This window comes from Acanthochromis polyacanthus, chromosome 17 (assembly GCF_021347895.1).
Source record: "Acanthochromis polyacanthus isolate Apoly-LR-REF ecotype Palm Island chromosome 17, KAUST_Apoly_ChrSc, whole genome shotgun sequence".
NCBI lineage: Eukaryota > Metazoa > Chordata > Actinopteri > Pomacentridae > Acanthochromis > Acanthochromis polyacanthus.
Window position 1 is genome coordinate 15,997,303 of NC_067129.1, and position 20,017 is coordinate 16,017,319.

The 20,017-nt window shown below is 39.0% G+C and overlaps 3 protein-coding genes across 4 annotated transcripts; 2 read left to right on the forward strand and 1 right to left on the reverse strand.

The window, feature by feature from the left end:
- Positions 1–777: 777 nt before the first annotated feature.
- On the forward strand, positions 778–11,668 carry LOC110962527 (ras-related protein Rab-6A). 2 transcript variants are annotated; one of them, XM_022210517.2, is made up of 8 exons: positions 778–1,151; positions 3,819–3,877; positions 3,987–4,040; positions 4,688–4,793; positions 5,828–5,939; positions 6,201–6,294; positions 8,702–8,768; positions 10,107–11,668. In XM_022210517.2, exons 1-8 carry the CDS (start codon positions 1,082–1,084, stop codon positions 10,169–10,171), a joined length of 627 nt encoding a protein of 208 aa, XP_022066209.1. In that variant the 5' UTR covers positions 778–1,081; the 3' UTR covers positions 10,172–11,668. The 2 variants fall into 2 exon arrangements, with proteins under 2 accessions (XP_022066209.1, XP_022066210.1); XM_022210518.2 differs by lacking the exon at positions 6,201–6,294 and adding an exon at positions 7,905–7,998.
- Positions 11,669–12,799: 1,131 nt separating this feature from the next.
- Positions 12,800–18,150, forward strand: dnajb13 (DnaJ heat shock protein family (Hsp40) member B13). Its single transcript, XM_022210531.2, has 8 exons — positions 12,800–12,971; positions 13,057–13,160; positions 14,824–14,985; positions 15,083–15,231; positions 15,457–15,570; positions 17,155–17,268; positions 17,364–17,440; positions 17,688–18,150. Exons 1-8 carry the CDS (start codon positions 12,904–12,906, stop codon positions 17,845–17,847), a joined length of 948 nt encoding a protein of 315 aa, XP_022066223.1. The 5' UTR covers positions 12,800–12,903; the 3' UTR covers positions 17,848–18,150.
- Positions 18,151–18,182: 32 nt separating this feature from the next.
- On the reverse strand, positions 18,183–20,006 carry ucp2 (uncoupling protein 2). The gene is given in 6 exon segments (XM_051937401.1): positions 18,183–18,294; positions 18,458–18,635; positions 18,724–18,828; positions 18,916–19,113; positions 19,197–19,413; positions 19,548–20,006. Coding segments are annotated over 6 exon segments (942 nt in total). The 5' UTR covers positions 19,680–20,006.
- Between the last annotated feature and the right edge of the window lie 11 nt (positions 20,007–20,017).

The following is a 20,017-nucleotide window of genomic DNA, read 5'->3' on the forward strand; positions in this document are numbered from 1 at the left end:
ACCTTCATACTGATACCCATAACTGTGAATCACAAAACTAATTTATGCCAATTAGCTTGATGTGGAGAGGTTGCAAGCAAAACCTGGTATTATTATATCGAATATATGAACATACATGTGCACAATAGTCTGCTCTGAACAAAAAGAGACTTTTTTTTATATAAAAGATATTAATATTGTCAAGGGAGGGGGCTGCAGAACTGAACGTTTTTGTCTAGTGTTGTGAATTGCTGATAGACATTTAAAATGTTACACAGGGATTAGGTAAGGATGCCCAAACCAAATGTTTGAACTTCATTGAGGGTTTCTAATAGGAAAAAAACATATAATTTAAGTTGGCTGGAATTGATAGATCACGTCTAGCTGGAGCACATTTACTGAGTAATTGCAAAAAATATTTGTATTGAATACTAATTCAATAAGAAAATTTATACTTAGATATTTTTTTTTGCATGTAATTGATACCAACCACGTAGTATGTATTAATGTTGACGATTGAGATACCACAGAAGTTGCTTAGTAAGTGAAACTCTAGCTGCGGGGTGAGTCCGCCCCCTTGTGGGATTGTGGAAAAACAACACAACCCTTTCACAACCTGGTTTTTCTGTTTCAGTGTTTAAGCTTCTGACTGTCCACAGTGTGCCCCCAGTGATGATATAAAAGTCGTATTTAGCCTGTGTGTTTTCACGTTTTAAGTCGTCATTGTGTTTCCTCCGCCACATGGATGTTTGTCGCGGTGTGTTTCCGCTCCACCGGTAGAGGGCAGCATCTCAAACAGCGGACATACCGAGCAGCCAGAAGAAGAGTGGCCGGGGAGGCTGACTGGTAGACATGTCAGAGAAGCCAGAGTAACGCTAACTTGGTCGCAGTAGTTAGTGAGTTATCCAAAAGTGTCTTGAGGCCTAAAGGAGTGATTGCAGAGCACGAACCCTTCCCAGGTGACCCATCAAGAGGGGTTGGCAAGCCGGTGAAACGTTACGGATCCCGGACCTTCGATAACTGACAGTAGCTGGTTAGCTAGCATTAGCTGGCTAGCCGTGGAGCTCCCGAAAAGTAACGCCAGGGTTTGTTTGATACAGTCATGACTGCGGCCGGAGACTTCGGAAACCCTCTCCGAAAATTCAAACTGGTTTTTCTTGGGGAGCAGAGCGGTAGGTGCTTCGTTAACGTTAAACTTGTGTGGGAGGTGGAAGCTGAACTGTGCTGTGTGGGACGTGTAGCTAACACGTAGCTAGAGTTTGAAGGGTTGGTCGGGTGATTAACGTCTACCAGTTAGCTAGCTAACGTTAGCTCCCTATCGTAAACTTGGCACTGTTGGAGCATTGCGACACTATAACTTGTTAACAGCTGCTTGTCCACGCTGGAAGTACAATTAAGTTTCCTCCACATGAGTCACGTATGTGGAAATGTCCACTTGTTGGCTAACTTGTGTGGTGAGCTTTGAAAATATACTTAACAGAGACAGTGACAACCAGTAGAAAGTAACGAAGAATTGCCAGTGAAGAGATAAAACAAAGGGGTTAATATATTCAGTAGAAATGAGAGAATTGTCTGTATAATAATAGTACCTCTATGTTATTACTTCGTATTGAGAAACTACAAGCTAATCGGACTATAAATCACATCCTCTATTTACTGTCTGTGGTTAAATCCACAAAGATATTACAGTGATTAGATAAATCTGTATTTCTCCCTGGGAGGTATGTCTCAATTATCCAGACCTGCTCAGCAGCATTCATGTAGCCTCACTACTCAATTCGTAACATTCCAGTCAAACACTTAAACAGGAGGACATATAGAAGGGCAGGAAAGCGGTAAAGGAAAGCTCTATACTTAACAGTCATTGATCTGATCTTCCAAAGGTAAAGGTGTGGTTTTATGGGTTATATAACCTGTTTCTACAGCTGTCTGTAAACACAAAGCCAGCAGTATAATGTGAAGCTGAGTTTCATGTAGATTTGGGATAAACTCGTTCACCTTTTTTCTTCCTGTGCAAGCTGTTTATACTATCAAGAGTATATAGTATACAAATACAATTCTTCTAGTCTCTGTAGTGTGTTTGGCCAAAGTGTATTTGGATCAAATTCAATATGAACAGCTGCAGATGGACCATAGTAAAGGCAAAAAAGGCCATTGTCCAAATCAAGGTGTTGCATCCAATAATTCATCCACTGCAAAGAAAACAACATAATTCATTAAATCATGGTAACATGATGCCAGGTTAGGTGTTGTTTTACTTCTAAATCAGTTAAATGGAACTGATCGTGTAAACACAGAATTTTTTTGACATTAATGAAGAAACTATATTTAATGTGGATCCATATCGTCTTGTCTGAAAGGCCTGATCACTGGAATAAAGTCGGCATTGACACAGATGCTGATCTAGTTTATCACTTAGATGTGTTTGTAGTACAGAAACAGGATGTTGTAGTGTAGAAAATGTGACAGTTTCTCCTCTGCTAGTAATTTCTTTGTACAGGTGCTGGATCCTGTAATGTGACTCCCCCTCCCACCAAGATAAGACAGACAGACTTTGTGTTGGTCAGACATCCCATGATCAGCTGGGGCTACTTGTAATGCTGTAAACAGCAGTGTTGGCTTCAGCCATGTCATCATCAGTTGATGCACATTGTAACTGATAACGTAACTCGAGATAAACAAAAACAGTCTGACGCTGGAGAGCACTGTGTCAAAGCAACCGTATGGGGTGTTCCTCCAATGTGCTCAAAGGGATATTGTACTTGTAAATATCAGCAAGAATTTTAGAACAATTTACAGACCACATCACACATTTGAAGATTTTAGAATAGGATTTAATGTAACATGAAGTTTCTGGTTCTGTGCACCAGAAGTCCTCATAGTAGGTCAGTTCAGGCCAGGATTAGCAAAGACAAAAAAATTTAAAGATTTCAACGGAAATCAATGGGGAACTTAGTTCCTAACCCTACTTGTGTCTCAACTTTCCTCAACCCACATACTTCTCCTGAACTACTTAAAATGATTGTACACTACACCCTTTAATGGACAAGAACGTTCAGAGGTCAGAGGGAGCTGCATGACGTGCTGCTGTCAGCGTAGTCTGTTATGAGAGATCTTCACCTGTGACTCATGAGCTGAACACACTGAACGTTTCACGTTCTCAGAAAGGTTATAAACCAGGCTGGCTTATACGTAGATATTTTTTGCCTCTTTTTTTAAGCCTCTTGTCTTAGGAATCTACTTTGGATTTTAATAATTTAACACACTTTCATCAGGAGGAGCTGAGAACAATCTGCATACTGTGTTTATAATATGTCAGATATTCTTGGTGCTCACAGTTATTTAGGTAATTTATCCTATAATCGTCTTAATTTTGCTCAGAGCTGAAATTACTAGGAGATTAACCAATTAGGCAATCAACAGAAAATTACTGTTTCTACAAATTTGACATTTGGTATCATAGTTAAAGTTGTTTATCAAGTAAAAATAGCAAGCAGCCCCTGGCCATCATTTCCAATTTCTGGAATTCTAGAAGTAGAGTTATTTTTACTGTTTTATTGTTATGTCTTTGTCAAATGCCTTCATAAATTGACTGTCTATGTTTTGGACAGTTGGTCAGACAAAAACTCTTTGAAGAGACCACCTTTGAGTCTGACAACTTCTAGACACAATTTTTAGTATTTTAGTTTTCAATTGACAGGAAATATATAGAATAGAAAAACAGGTTAATGAATGTTGAAATAATTTCGTAGTGGTAGTTCTTCTCAGGAGAGTCACATTATTTTCATTATTTTATAGAAAAACTGCTTAACAAACACTCTTCCTGTTTATTTTTTTAGTGGGAAAGACGTCGCTCATCACCAGGTTCATGTATGACAGCTTCGACAATACTTACCAAGTGAGAACGAACACATTTACTGTTTTTTATCATCATTGATGATGTCTACGTTATTCAGATCTCACAATTTAAGATGGTTGAACATGGTGCTATTCTTATCCATTTTCAGGCCACTATAGGAATAGATTTCCTGTCGAAAACCATGTACCTTGAAGACAGAACAGTAAGTTTGCTTCTTTACTACCAGTTAATAATTAGTCTTTGTTAATGGATGTGCTTGTACAGATTTAAGACATTCTGAGGAATATGGAAGTTTAGGTGCTGGGAATGTAATCGGGGCACTCAGATGCTGATATCTGACATGGCTTTATGTTGTTCTTTCTTTCTTTGACAGTTGCGTTCTTTCTAACAAACACACAGCATGTGTACTGCCCTGCTACTGTGATCAGGATGCCGTGCCCCCCAGGCTGTCTTTCCTTTCTCTGTTTGTTTCTGAGTTTTCTTCCTCTCCTTCCTTCCCCTCCATCTATTCTCTCATCACTGTTTTAAAATTTAACACCTTACTTGATCAAGAGAGGAGGGCTGATGACAAGTGAAGGATGATTATTTATGTTTCCCCCCCCTCAGGCCCAGACAGCAGCTTGCTCTCTCTGGTGGTCATTCACTACCTGCATGCACGACACTCTCTCTGTTCTCTCTATCTTTTCCCATTAGTCTGACTTTATTTAATTTTCCTTTCAGTTTGCTTTTTGTCACATTAACTTACCTCATTTGTCTATTTGCTTTTTCTTGTTTTGTTTTCATCCCTTCTGTTTTTTTTCTTTTTCTCTTCTTTTATTTTTTTGTCCCGTCCCCTTTCCTGCCCCACAGATCAGGTTGCAGTTGTGGGATACGGCAGGGCAAGAGCGATTTCGTAGCCTAATCCCAAGTTACATCAGAGACTCTGCTGCTGCTGTCGTAGTGTACGACATCACAAGTAGGTGGATTATGTGTCACTGCAATGTTTTATGAATGCCGTCTTTCTTTTCCTCTGTTATGTCCATTGTAGTTTCAGGGCATCTTTTGCTCCTGTAGTATTTTTAATCACACTGGGCTGTTATACAACTTGCTGACAACTTACATCTCTGTACGCAATTTTTCCTCAGTATTCAAATTGTAGTTAATGATTTTAAACATAGAGATGGTTCATTTTCTTGACACCATCGTACATAAATCATGATTCATTTAAGTCTCATTAGAAAGTTGAGCTTGCAATGATTCTTTTGCCTTTAATCTTTTTCTGAAATGTGATGCAACTAAATGTTCTGAAAAAATTCTAATTATATACATGGGACTTGGACAAAAATCTGATGACTTGTAGTTGTCCTTGTTGTCTTCCAATCAGAAATCCAAACTGTTTTCACGGCAGAGGCCTTTCTTCTCTTAACCCTTTAAGCTTCAGTGTACCGCCGGCGGTACACCTACTAATTTGCATAGGAATTTCAGGAATGTCCGACGGCTGCAAACACGATTATACAAACACTATACACCGATGGAAAGCTTAGATTCTCATGAATCCGCCGGTATAAACCACTTTCAGATGTGATTACCACAGCGGGTGAGAAAAACACATTTGTCCGACAAAAACAAATATTCATCCATCCGTTCTCTATACACGGCTTCAACGCACACAGCGCGACTCACATTTCCGGGTTTATTATTACACACACAAAAAAGATTCCATAAAAAACGGCCATAATCCAACCTTTTACATCCAGATGACACAAGCCAGTAAACTATTTTATCCAAAACATGTCCTGAAGTCGGTATAAAATCCCCGAATCGGTCATTTTCAAGGAAATGCACCTCGCGATGCCCATCCAATATTCCCTGTATTTTTCGTAATTTTTTTTATTTAAAAATAAAATTATTTGCAATTTTTTTGTACTGAAAACGGCTGGAAATGACTGAAGCTTAAAGGGTTAAATACTGATCCTCTCCCTCCTGTTTCCTCCCTTGTCTCTCTTTCAGATGTCAACTCTTTCCAGCAAACCACAAAATGGATTGATGATGTGAGAACGGAAAGAGGAAGTGATGTCATTATCATGTTGGTGGGAAACAAGACAGACCTTGCAGACAAAAGGTAATCTCCTCCTCCCACCTCTGTGTCAGTAGGCCTTCTATTAAGAAAACGCCAATGAAGTCATTGATTGTTCCTGCTAGTCTGTCAATACCGAGTTCCTGAGCACTTCCTGAAGCAGCACTGGATTAGAGCAAATTTTCTCTTCTCTATCAAAGCTGTGACTGACTTATTCTGTCAGGCGTTTGATCTGAAAGTGTTTACCTGTTTACTGACACTGCTTTGTCTCTTGCTATGCATTTTTAACCCCCTTATCTACCACAGGCAAGTATCTATTGAAGAGGGTGAGCGGAAAGCCAAAGAACTAAATGTAATGTTTATTGAGACTAGTGCGAAAGCGGGCTACAACGTCAAGCAGGTAAGACTGTGTGTGAGTCGTGCTCTGTAGTCCTGCTGCAGATGCTGCTGCCTGGGCTCTACTTTCAAAGGTCGCCCACTAAACTTGGAGGATCGGGATTAAAGTGTTTACCAAAAATGCAAATGTCTCTTACAGACAAATTCATTCTTTGTCCAAATTTTAAAGAAATATTTAAACATTTGGGAAATTGTTGTTGACTTTCTTGGAGAGGGTCAAGAAAAAAGATGAAAGTCAGACTCACATTTGATGTCACCTTATGGTTTTTTTTTTTAACTTCTGAAATTGTTCGAACTTTAAGTTTTGGAATAATTTACCTCTGTGTTACCCCTTCTGACAATTGTAGGAAAATTCTGGTCTGGGAACCAATGATCAGCCCAGATTATTTGGTAATATGAAGGGTTTACAGATCCAATGTTATCACATTTTTCTCTGTGAAATGTAACACTTTACCAGATCTAAGCCTAAAATTGTGATATCTTGTTAGACTCCCTTCTTTCTACATGTCTTAATTAAACAAATTCACCAAAAATATGCTGCACTAGACAAATTCTATGAAAAACAACTAAATATTCTGCAGTCCTTGGTGCAACCAAGACCACACTGACTCAGTTGTGACCAACATTACAAAAGTTCACTTTTCGACTAAACTACAGGCTGTGTGTATACAAACAGAAGATGGAAGGAAATTAAAATAGGTGGCTCAATATTTATATGTATTAAAAGGCATTTTTATGGTCTTTGTATATCTGTGGTGTTGTAATAGAGGTAAAGACTTTATATTACATTAAGAAATCCACAGTAGAAGAAGACCACAGTAAGTAAAAATGTGGCAGGAGCCTAAAACACCCAGAAACACGACACATTTTAGCCATTGAGCCTAATGTTAGTTACAGATAGTAAAACTGGAAACCACCTTGAGTTCTTGCTGAAGAATATACAGTCCATGCTGACTGCATCTTGCCCACAATTTTTCCCATCCAGACTTGTTTAGTCTTCTGTTTTTGTCTTTTTTGAACTGCAAAGTATTATTAGTGTTACTGCAAGTAGTTGCACCATAGTCTCTGTATTACGTGATTATATTCACGCGAGATTTCATTTTGGGTGGCATTATGTTCCTAATCTTACTAATATTCTGTAGTGTGTGGTGTTCCATTATTTTCAGTCTTGCATTATATGCACATCTGAGATCAGAGAGAACAATATCTTTAAAGCTTCTCCTTTTCTGCAGGATGTAGCCCAGTTTCACAATCTGTTTAATAGCAGTTTAAAGCTCCTGTAGTCTGAACTAGACATTATAGATCTTTTCAACACTCTCAGCAAGAAAGCAAATAAACGAATTTCCCAACCTGTTACGTTCAGGCCTCTTTAAGCCGTCTCTTCCTGTTGTGGAAAATTAGCAAACACAGTGAACCACCTGAAGGTGTGCAGGGAGGCTTTTGGTGTTGAGCAACGGTGGCAGTGGCAGCAGGAAGGGGCACGACTTGTTGATGCATTTCAGTGTAATCACGGTCTGTGTTTCTTTTCCCCTGTCTTTGTGTCGATGTCTGTGGCGGTATGTGTGTACATGTCCTGGTGTGTGTGTGTTTGTTGTTCGCTGTGGCTCATCACAGACAGATAACCACAGAGGAGGGAGAGCAGAGAGCGAAAGAGATGAATGTTCTGTTTATTGAAACAAGTGCAAAGACAGGCTACAATGTCAAACAGGTAGAGCGTTTGCACCTTGGTGTGTGTGTGTTCATAGTACTCGTTCTCTCTTCTGATTGGCTTCTATTTCACACACGCATGCATACATAGAGGTCAGCCAGCTTCCTCTGGTTATAAGTGAGGTGCATGGATTTGTTTTTCATGCTCTCTTCCTACATACGTAATGATTGGTATTGGCTCATCTTTGATTGCAAAGCCTTAAAGGGCGGGTGAGAGTTTGCAAAACAATAACCCGCACTCCACTGATTACCACAGTAACGGTATCTTTGTTGCTGTGAAATCTGCATGTTACCAAGTTTAGTTCCATGCAAGGCTGTTTATTGGGAGGTGGGCATGTTCTGTGTCATTTATACAACACATTTTTCCAAAATTTCACGACGGTTCATCAATCACTTAAGATCCTCCATGCTTTGTCAATGGAAGATATCAGTAAAGCACAACTTCATCTGATTTTCAAACCTTGCACAGCACAGAAATGTGGCTTTGCTGTAGCTCAGACACAAGCTGCTAAGTTGCTGCTAAAAATCAGATTAGGAAAAACTCTGTTGGGCATCTTCCTCTGTGCGAACTTCAGGTGGACCTTATTCTAAATCATAAAATGGGATCATGCACAGCACGCTACCTTGATTTTATTTTGTAATTTGTCATACTCAGACTATATTCCTTGTCTGACAGAACATATCTGTTTGCTCTTTCTCTCCAGCTTTTCCGCCGTGTGGCTGCCGCCCTCCCTGGCATGGATACCACACAAGACAAGAGTTCAGAGGGCAGTATCCTTTGTGGTCATGTCAGTGTCTGTGTTGATATGATGAGAGAGAGTTGGGAGGTGTCCTTGCTCTCTTATGTCATGTCATATGGATTGTTCCTGCCATGGGGGAAATCTAGTGCAGCACTGAGACATCTCACTATTGTTTAACCCACATGTTCCTTTTGATTTATCTTACCAGCAAGGACACACATTGTTGCCCCACTTGATTACTTTTTTTTTCTTTTTTTTTTTTAAACCAGATGCTATCTTAAAGGAACTCTCCAGCAATGGTCTGTTTTATTGATATGAAAAAGTCTTGGACAGTGATTGCTGTGAAAGATTTTGTGATGTTTACAAAAAGATGTTAAAGCTTCATAACAGGGTTTTTAAAAAGTAGATTTTTGTCTGCACAAATATTTGACTGCTGAGGCTGCTCTCAAAAATTTTTAAACATGGTGTTCACAAAGACCTGTAATTGTTTAGCTATCGGTTTTTATAAATGTGTTGATAACTAAAGCCTTAATCATCAACAACAACAATATGTAAGATCGTTGCTAATCAATGAGACGGATAGCTGATATTTGGAACCTTTAAACAATTTGCAGTAAAAGTCAAAATCTTAGTGTCAAAATTTAGAATAAAACGGCCTCAGCCTTCATGTTTATGAAGACACCTTTGTTTATTTCTGTTTTGCAAATGTTTAAAAGAGAGCTTTTATATATTCACTGTCCAGTGTTGGCAGGTTGTTGTTTGCGATGTGTAATTAATCAGATCGTGTTGTGGGCGATGCGTTGCTCAAGACAACAGTGTTGTGACTATAGTTAGAGGACCAAAATAGTAAAATGAATTTTTTTTTTATTGGGATTTAAGTAACAAATGTCAGTACCTCTATTTAGGAAAAACAGCCAGGCTGATAGTGAAAAACAGATATTTAAGTTTACTCTTTTATAAATACGCTAATAAGTACCTGCTGGGTTTTAAATATCACATTAAACAAAATTTGTAGCAACTTTCAAATATCTCTGTGCTCAAACAATGGCTGTTTGGTTTATATTATGAAGCTTGATTAAGTGAGGTTTAAGCTTTACATAAGTATAAGATTTTGTTTCATAGTTTTGTGGTGTGGATCCTCATCTATAAGTTCTGTCAAAATCAGTGAACACCTTCTCACAATCTGCTCACTATCCGTTCTGTTTGAGTGCGAAAAACAAATGGCGTTTGTGCTCAGCCCTGGCTCTGTAAATGGAAAGAAGCAAAGTGGCCTAGCAGTATTCCAGCGTGTCCTGTGCACATTTGTTTCTAGTTCTGAATGTACATTTTTAACTCTTTTCTAAAACTCCTTAACTCCCAAAACCTTCAGTGATCGACATTAAACTGGAGAAGCCACCAGAGCAGCCTGTCAGTGAAGGAGGCTGTTCCTGCTAATGTTCTTGCCTGTGCTTCTGGCTTTTTCTGGCACCCATTCAGTTTTTTCTGTATACGTACCCTTCACTACACCCACCTCTGTTCCCCAGCCAGAAAGAGAACACTACATCCGTTATCCTCGCCATTGTGGAAACCTGCTCTCTCATCGGGATGCTCTGAAAGTCATGAATCACTTCAACTGAATATTTGCACTGTAACACACGCAGTTGAAACAGTATTTACAGCTGGAGCTCAGCCGCCTGCCGAGCTCCTGCTGCCTGTAGTTTCAAAGTGTTACAAGGAGTCACGTTAGTGTAGTTGTGTCTAAAGAAGATTTGTTGAACCAAACTGACAGAAAGATAATGTGTGTAAGTTATCAAATTGAGGTATGTGTCTAAGAGCAAGAATATTTTTAAAAGTCAAATACTGCTTTAAGCTTAACAAGCACAATGTGGATGTTGTGTGCATTTGTCAGTTAACATAAATTGTGCAGCTGATTGGCAAGGATTCATTCGTGAGTTGTGTTTATAACACTGAAAATTATTCTTTTTTTTGTTTTTTTTGTTGGCATATTATGTGGGAAAGTTGCAAAACTGTGTAGAGGGAAATGATGGTGTAGACGTTCACACATTATACAGCTGAAGTCAACAGTGGCAGCCATGAGCATATTTTACACTCTGAGGTGCCTGAACCAGCAGAGTCACAGTTCTCCAACAAATACCAGCATGAAAAAATAACAAATCGAGACACTGAAACCACCACATTATCACACACCAGCACAAACACACGACACGACTGCACCTTCCACATCACCGTCCTTCCTCCTCTCCCCGTGCGTGTCCTTTGAGATGGGTTATTTTTACCTTGGCTTCCATTTTCTATTACTTTCTTTTTTTTTTTTTTTTGTTTGTTTGGGTAGATGTTTAATTTTTTCCCCCTAAAGACTACAGCTATCATAGATTACAACTCTTACTTTGATGGTAGTGTTTGAGGAGGATTTTCTCATAAAACCCACCATAAAACATTAGATATGAAGATGTATGCCTTTTGGAATTAAATTGTAGAAGAGGGCTTCCCTGGTTTTGGGTTTATCTAGTTAAGTTCGGTATGACGTTTAATGAACACTTTGGTTTCTTTTGCTTGTTTTTATTTTTGGCATTGATCTTTTTGGTTAGTGATTACGTATGTATTTAATCCACAATGACTTGTAATATTTATTTCTATTGGATTCATGTTTCTTTTATATGGCTGTTAATATCTTCGCTTTTGGTATGAGTCCTGACCTGCTTACAACATATGCATCCATCTGGACCACCTTTAACTGAATCAGTAGAAAGTTTCTGCTGTTTCCTTCTACCACCTCTCAAGGGGCAAATTTGATCATACTGATAATATTGTGCAATTTTTTTGTGTGAAACTTCTGGAGGAGAGTCCAATTTGTATAGCATAGTAGTCCTTAACGTTTCTGTCTGGAATGGTTTTAAATGAAAGAATAAAAATACACTTTGTCACTGCTGATGGAATTGTTCTGTGCCTGACTGGATCCAATGAGTCAAGCCGATGCAGAGAGTTTTTACACTCAGCTATTAACAGTGAACAGCAGGTAGATCAAAACTACTGCAGAACGCAAACCGTTGTGTACTGAATACCTGGCTATAATCTGCTGGGGACTACAGTAATTATTTTTTTTCAGACATTTTGACTTGTCAATGCAGGAAAAGCTGAGATGAAATGACAGTCACCAGCAATCAAGAATACACAACTTTACAGCTCTTGAACTGTCACACCTAATTTGAATCAAGCATTTATTTCTCCCAGAATGTCTGCGATAGTTTCATGTGATAAATATTTCTGAGAAAGGAGTTATTAGGGGATTCATAGTCCTAATAAATAACCAGCAAGGCTAGGTTCCACAAACGCATTTTAGAGACAAATATTGTACTTCCACTTTTTCCCATTGTTTTTATTTATTTTGCAGCTTTAGTTTCTTTCAAGATGGAGATATTAAGCAATAAGTAATATAAGACGCTTTTGGGGGGAAAAAGAAAAAAATTATGTTATCATGATATTCTTTATATTTTGTTACAATTCAGTTTGAGAGCTGAATTTGTGTGTGAGTGTATACGTGTGCTTGCTATGTAAATTTCAATTTACATAACAAGCACACGTTAACCCGACCCCTGAAAGAAAAAGAAAAAAGTCCCCGCCTATCCAAAACACATCAGGATGCGGCAGTTCCAACAATGCTTTCAGCTGGTAAAACAAGAGGAAGGTCAGACCTACTGACGGGGGGGGAAAAAAGGAGGAAGAGACGGCGCTACACTACACTGTCAAGCTGCTCCCTCCGTTTATGGTGTGTGTATATATACTGATAAATTTCAAAAAGTACCATTATTACTCATTCTTCATTTTAAGAAATGTAGTCAATCTTTTGCAATTTTCACTAACTTTATTTAGACAAGTATACTGCATCTCATATTCATGGTGAGCCTAGACACAAACAAATGTAGTCAGTTTGGTATTTTGTTTGATTGCCTGTAATATAAAGTTATAGCTGAACTCCGTAGTCAAATGTGTCTGCTTTTACTTTCACGATTCTGTCCGTAATTTTTGCAAACCTCGCGAGAGTTTACAAAGAAGCTGTTACCTTGGAAACCAAACTATATACAACGGCTGCTCTGCCTTTTAGCTGCTTCGTTTCACTGACACGCTGAGCTTCACTTTGATTTTTGGATGCTGTATTTAGTTCCAACATGAGCAGCGATTACTACGAGACTCTGGAAATTAACAGAGACGCAAAAGATGCGGATATCAAAAAAGCGTAAGTCACTTAGTAGATGTTAAAACTTGTTTTGTATTAAGATTCCTGTGCTCATTGCCACAATTTCCTCACTTTGTCTTGCTAGATATCGACGTCTTGCGTTGAAGTTTCATCCGAGCAGCAACAGAAATCCTGGAAGCAGCGAGAAATTCGTTCAGCTCGGTGAAGCCTACGATGTTCTGAGCGACCGTAAGTAGAAGAACAGCGGTGATGAACTTTATTTTACGTCGAATGTTAACGTTAGATCATTTATTTGGTTATTTTAACCCAAAACAAGTGTCAGCAATAAGTAATGACAAACTAACGTCAATTTTTTGTGTGTGTCACGCATGCGCTGATAACTCTACACAGTAAAACGTCCATCCATCCATCCTCTGTACACCGCTTTATCCTCACTATAGGGTCGCGGGGGGTGCTGGAGCCTATCCCAGCTGACTCGGGCGAAGGCAGGGGACACCCTGGACAGGTCGCTAAGTCTGTCACAGGGGCCAGGGCTACATATACAGACAAACAATCACATTCACTCCTACGGGCAATTTAGAATAATCAATTAACCTCAGCATATTTTTGGACTGTGGGGAGAAAAGTACCCGGAGAAAACCCACGCATGCACAGGGAGAACATGCAAACTCCATGCAGAAAGATCCCAGGCCCGGGCCGAGATTTGAACCGGGGATGTTCTTGCTGCAAGGCAGAAGTGCTAATCACTCCACCACTGTACAGACCACAGTAAAACTTAATAACGATAATATTAATAATAGTATTTTTAATGTTTTTAAATTTTTAAAATGATTATTATTGCTATAGAGCTATAATTCATAGAACATAGCCTCATAAAAATATGGTAATTTTATTGAGTGCATTTTGTAGCATATGGTTCATATGACATCGAGTTCAGGTTTTTGGACATTATATATATATTAAACTGAAACACATTCATTCAGCATTTTTGTTCTGAAAACTTCTGTAATTAAACATGATATCTGTTATTTAACAAACAAATTCATATAAAATGACAGAGCAAATTCCTTTCTGTATCTAATTTTAAAAACATATTTATGGTATTAAACTTGAATTTAAGTCATTTCATCGATTAGGTTTTCAGGAAAAAACTTCCCACTCTTTTTACTTAAAAACTTCTTACTATGAAAAATGCTTTTTTATATAGTTTTGCATTGTAGCGAGCTTTTGTTGGTTATTTTACATCACACATGTAAATTCTGTCAATTTTTTTATGTATTGACATTTTTTTAATATTTTAAAAATACAATGCCTTGCAAAATAAAAACAAAAATTCTTTGAAGTTATAGATTTTTTTTGATATGGTTGCTGATTTTAGGTTGAACTACTGTAATAAATTCTGAGTCGTTGCAGCAGCAAAAAGTAACATGTAATGAGGTTAAAGATGAGAACATAAACACAACAGGGAATAATTATACAGCCCTTATTTTTATTATTTACAGTTTTAATGCTGCAAAATCTGATTATTATGGCTCAAAGTTGACTTAAAGCCAATCAGAAGACAAAGCATATAATTGCAGTACTATAGTTCTACTGCAAAGTGCAAAGAGGAAGCTATCATAGTGCTTAAATACAGAAGATCCTGTTTTATTAACAAAAGATAAATACTGTGTAACCAAGATGTGAAAAATGAAAGCTAATATACAGTGTTCTTGCTGTATTTGCAATAAAAAGCTACAGTTGCAAGTCAGTCTAATAACTGAGTCTTTAAAAGGCTCCACCTTTTTTCAAAATATCCATATTTAATGCATAACTGTATTTAAAGATAATGTTTTCTGCATGGAGACTGGCTGTATGTGTATTAAACTATGTCTATTTTTCTTCGTGACAGCTCGAAAAAAGGCAACCTACGACAAGTTTGGTGAGGAGGGTCTAAAAGGTGGCATCCCACCTGAGTTTGGCAGCGGTGGAGCCTGGTCATCAAAATATGTCTACCACGGGAAACCAGATAAAACATTCAGGCAGTTTTTCGGAGGCGACAACCCGTTTGCAGGTGACAAAACTAGCATCAAAAACAGCATAGTGAATGTCAAATTTCTAACCAGCTGCATTTAACTAGCATTAGTTGGTTTTTTTGTTTTTTTTGCTAGACTTCTACACAAATGATGCACCGATGCAGCTGGGAAGCCTGCAACCAGCAGTGGTGAAGACACAGGATTCTCCAATAGAGAGAGACCTTCATTTGTCCCTGGATGACCTCTTCCACGGATGCACAAAAAAGATTAAGATATCTCGACGGGTAAGAACTGCTGTATGAACTGTCTTCTCTCATCCCATAACTTCTGAGTGGTTAAATCATTCATACTTCCATTACACTGAGAACTCCTCATGGACTCCGATTCAGGCGACTCAGACCCACCTACCCAACAATAATTCACAGCAGCATCGAAACGAACACACCAAATGAAATGCATTTATTCATTTTGGTCCTTAGACATTATGCGTTGCCTCATTAATGTTTCAGGTTATGAATGAGGATGGAAACACGTCAAGTATAAGAGACAAGATCCTGACTATAGCTGTAAAGCCTGGGTGGAAAGAAGGCACAAGAATCATTTTCTCCAAAGAGGGAGATCAGGTAAATGAAGTGCTTGCACACCATTATTTTCAATTATGATTTAAGACAGCCATTTCATGAAGTGTTTCAGTGTAAACTCATCAGCTGACGGGGTGTTTTATTTATTTTTTCTCCCTTTTCTACAAAAATGTGTGACGTGTCCTGAGTTCAGATTTGTGACGCTGTCCCTGGTGCTGATTTTAGTCTCTGTGGTCTGAAAGAGTTGATTTTTCTCTTCAGTAAATGTACACTCCACCACTGGATTTGAACTCATGACCTGCTACCTGTGAGAAAGCTGTGCTAAACGCCACAGTATTAAAGTTCAAAGCCGAACCAGTGACCTGAGAATAGCTGTCATCTCACTCCTGCAGTCCTCTGCTCTACCAGCTGAGCTATCGAAGGATGTGAGAGACTGTTTAGCATTTGTAAGGATGCAGAAATTAATCTTTAAAGTTACAAGGACTGAAGCATGGCAAACAGCTGCCTGGATTATTATAAATGCCTGTTTAATAGATCCATGACAAATGGATGCATCTATGGAACCGTTTAAGATATGCACATATGTATGCATATGTTCTTTGATAGCTCAGTTGGCAGATCAGAGGCCTATGGATGGACAATGACAGTCATCCTCAGGTTGCTGGTTCAACTCTAGCTTGACGGAGGAGCTTTTTGTCTGTGTTTGTTCAGACTGGAAGAAAGTTTATAATGGCAGATATTCATGGGTCACAGGTCTAACTTGCTGGCTGAATTCTGTCTCAAAGACCGTTTGTACTCTGTGTGTTTATACTGCATGTGTCAGTTCTGATTTGAAAGATCACTTGTGCATTTATGCTCTGGTACTTGTCATCATTTACTCCAGCATAAATGCCTGAGTAAGCAGATAGTTTCTGAATTTGTACTGATTAAACAGTCTTGTATTGTCCTGTATTTACAGTATATGCACTTACACAGGCAATCATTGTTTGCCCTTAACATAGTGCTTCGTTCGCATGGTTTCAGTTTTTTTTATGGGGCAAACAGTGATTTTTGTTGTATTTGGCAACAATGTAAACACAAATTAAACTCATTTTAACTGAATGTAGTGTTAGAAGTAGATTTGAACTTGGTCCATTTAAAGCTTTTATCATTATTCAGGTAAAGAATTGCAACAATTAATTAGTTGTCAAGTGTTAAATTGATCACCAACTATTTTATCATTAATTTTTCAGTTTTTCAAAAGAAAAAAACGTTAAAAATTTTTCTTCTTCCAGCCTTCAAATTTTGATTATTTTGAGTTTTCCTTATATTCCTATGACAATAAACTGAATATCTTTGGGTTGTGGACAAATAAATTGGTCATCCTGGATTTTGGGCAGCTGATCAACATTCCTAATCAAATATGAAGTGCTTCATGGTTCATTGCATCTGCTTCATTAGCAGGTAGCCTCAGCAGATCTTTCAAGCAGCTCACACACGCTTCTTTGATCATTGCCACACAAGCCTGTTTTATTTGCTGTTATCTAATCAAATTTAGTCAACTGAAAATATGTGTACAAAGATATTTTAAATCAAACCATGCATAGAAACTGTCTCACTGTTTTTTCTTCTATATTTTAATTTTAGGGACCAAACAGCATCCCTGCAGATATTGTGTTCATAGTGCAACAGAAGAGTCATCCGATGTTTGTAAGACAACAGAATAACCTGATCTACAAAGTGAAGATCTCTCTGGAGATGGTGAGTTGTTAGGGGTTTGACTGTTGCTCATATTTCAGGATTTAGTTTACTTTGAGCAAACTCTGAACATGAAAGTCGATTCCCTTTCCTTACAGGCGTTGACTGGCTTCTCTGTGGATGTGCAGACACTAGACGGCAGACTGCTCAGCATTCCTATCAACGACGTTGTGCAGTGAGTGTTTTCCTTTGTTAGGGTAGAATGCTAAACAATAATCATGTTTAATGTTGGATTTAGTAATATTGTTAATTTGACATTCATCTAAAATACTAAAAGGTCGACAGAGAGGTGATGATAAAGAATCAAGCACTTTATGTCAACAGTAGACTTGAGCCAGGACTTTAATGGAACTCTGTGTTTTGATTTTAAGCATCATCATCAGTTACCTTCCTCCTCTCTCTGATTTGTTATAACTCATCAGCCCTACGTACAAAAAATTGCTGACTGGAGAGGGAATGCCGCTGTCCCAGGATCCTTCCCAGAGAGGAGACCTCATCATCACTTTTGATATCCAGTTCCCTGAGAAGCTCTCGGCTGAGAGCAAACAGCTGATCAAACAAGCTCTAGCATTTAAAACTTGATCCCGTTTGCATCAATAGCTGATGTCATTTCAATTCAATTCAATTCAATTCAATTTTATTTATATAGCGTCAATTACAGTCAACTCGTCTCAAGACGCTTTACAGAACCCAAATGCCTGACCCCCAGAGCAAGCCCAAAGGCGACAGTGGCAAGGAAAAACACCCTTTTAACAGGGAAGAAACCTCGAGCAGAACCCGGCTCTCTCGGATTTCTGTCATTAAAGAGAGGGATTGATATAATCTGGAATACTTTGAAATATACCTTGAGAGACAATAAAAATAAAGATAATTTTATGCAACACAGCTGTGGTACAACATCATTCTGGCTATAGTGGTTATACAGCTGTGCAGCTGGGATTTGCTGCCATCATGGCTCGTTTCAGCTGCTCATATGGGACAAACATCACCACGTTCCAGGAGCCCAGGCGTAAAACAGATGGCATGAACCTCAAGAGAAAGAAAACAGAAGAGCATGATTTAATACAGTCCATTTGTAATAATAGCTGTCACTTTGTTTAAAGCTGTTTGCAGCCTCTCCTATGAATGAATATTCACTGTGCTATATGTCCCCATTAATCCTTTCAATATTGCCCATGCAGTCATTTCTTACCCCTTATAAAAGGCAAGTGGTCCCTCCTGGGTCATCATAGCAGCAGCACACTTGAGGACGCTGCTGTACTGGCCAAGAGCAGAGTTCATATATCTTGTCTTGACCACATCCACGGGGGAGGCGATGACTGTGGTGCACAGCCCTGCACCGAAGGCCGACACAAAGTGGCAGGGCAGGTGGGACAGGACAGGCTCAGAGTCACACTCCATGAAGGAAACAATTCAGGATTATATCACACTGAGAGCATGTTGGGTGGAAGCCAGTTCTACCTGTCAGGGTTGTGGATTTAAGAAGCATATCCTTGATGAAGTCATAGGTCACCAGCTTTGTGCAGTTAACAATAGCATTACGTGCAATGTTTGGAGCAGTGCCTGCATGACAGAGTTATAGAGAAGATTTGTAATAAGAAACAAAAGCATAATCTTTAAGACATACTTGAATGTCTTAACTTGAGCTACCGTTCCACAGTCCTCAAACACCCTCCTCCTTAGCAATGGTCCTGTAAGCATCAATGGTGCTGCAGTAGCGTCTAGCATGCCCACCAGACATGGCCTGAGCCTGGAAGCGGACTTTCACCACATCTGTGGGCTGAGCAAAAGCAACCGCCATGGCACCTGTGGTGCATCCTGCAAGCCGTCGACTCCCGATGCCAACATCTGAGCCAGAGAAAAGGGAGATGTCAGGCCTGACTGGTGCAGGGCTCCTTCAGTTAAATTATAATACATTCATAGATACTCACGATCAGAGCCTTTAGTGTAGAACTGTTTAACAGAGTCATAGAGACCAATCCTGACAGAGGCGAAGCTCATCTACCTCTGGAGTCCTGCCACCAGACCACTGTAAAGACTCCGAGGTCCCTCTGTACGCACCATGGTAGTGATGGTGCCAAACACTCCACGATACTTCACCACAGGGCCTGTACCTGTAGCTGCTGAGGCTCTGGCCTCTCCTTGGATCTGTCGAGGGCATAATGGAATTAGACTTGGGCTATCCTATTTACCTGCTCTAGGGCTGTAGGTACTAAAGTTTTTTAAGATTCACATTTATCCAATGTAGAAGCAATGTATGTATTAAACTTTGATATTTGCACTGAGCTTTTTCTACCTACTTTGGCAGTGTCCAGAGGAAAGGTGAGGAGGTCAGCGATGCAGGCTGCAGTTCCTGCTCCCACAAACTTTACAGCAGCTGAAGGAGGCACATCTACAGGTGCAAATCCAACCATTTTCCAAAGTTATGTTGATCAATATAAGGACGTCTTGTTAATGAGGATAGGACACGAAGCTCCTCCAAAATCTAAAAAAACAAATAGCATTCCACACATATTACATCCAAAGATAAATGTATTTCAAGTTCAAGTTGCATAAGAGTCACAGCCTGCCCACCAGAAGACTATTGCTTTATTTTTTGGATCTGCCTTTATTTACTTGTTCCTAACTACTATTCACTGTACTAATGGTGCCTCCAGCTGGCGGGAGTCACAGGCTCATTTAACAACTCCATTTAGATAAAGCAACATCCTTAAGTAGAGGTTTTAGTGATGCTGAATTAAAGACAGCTGTT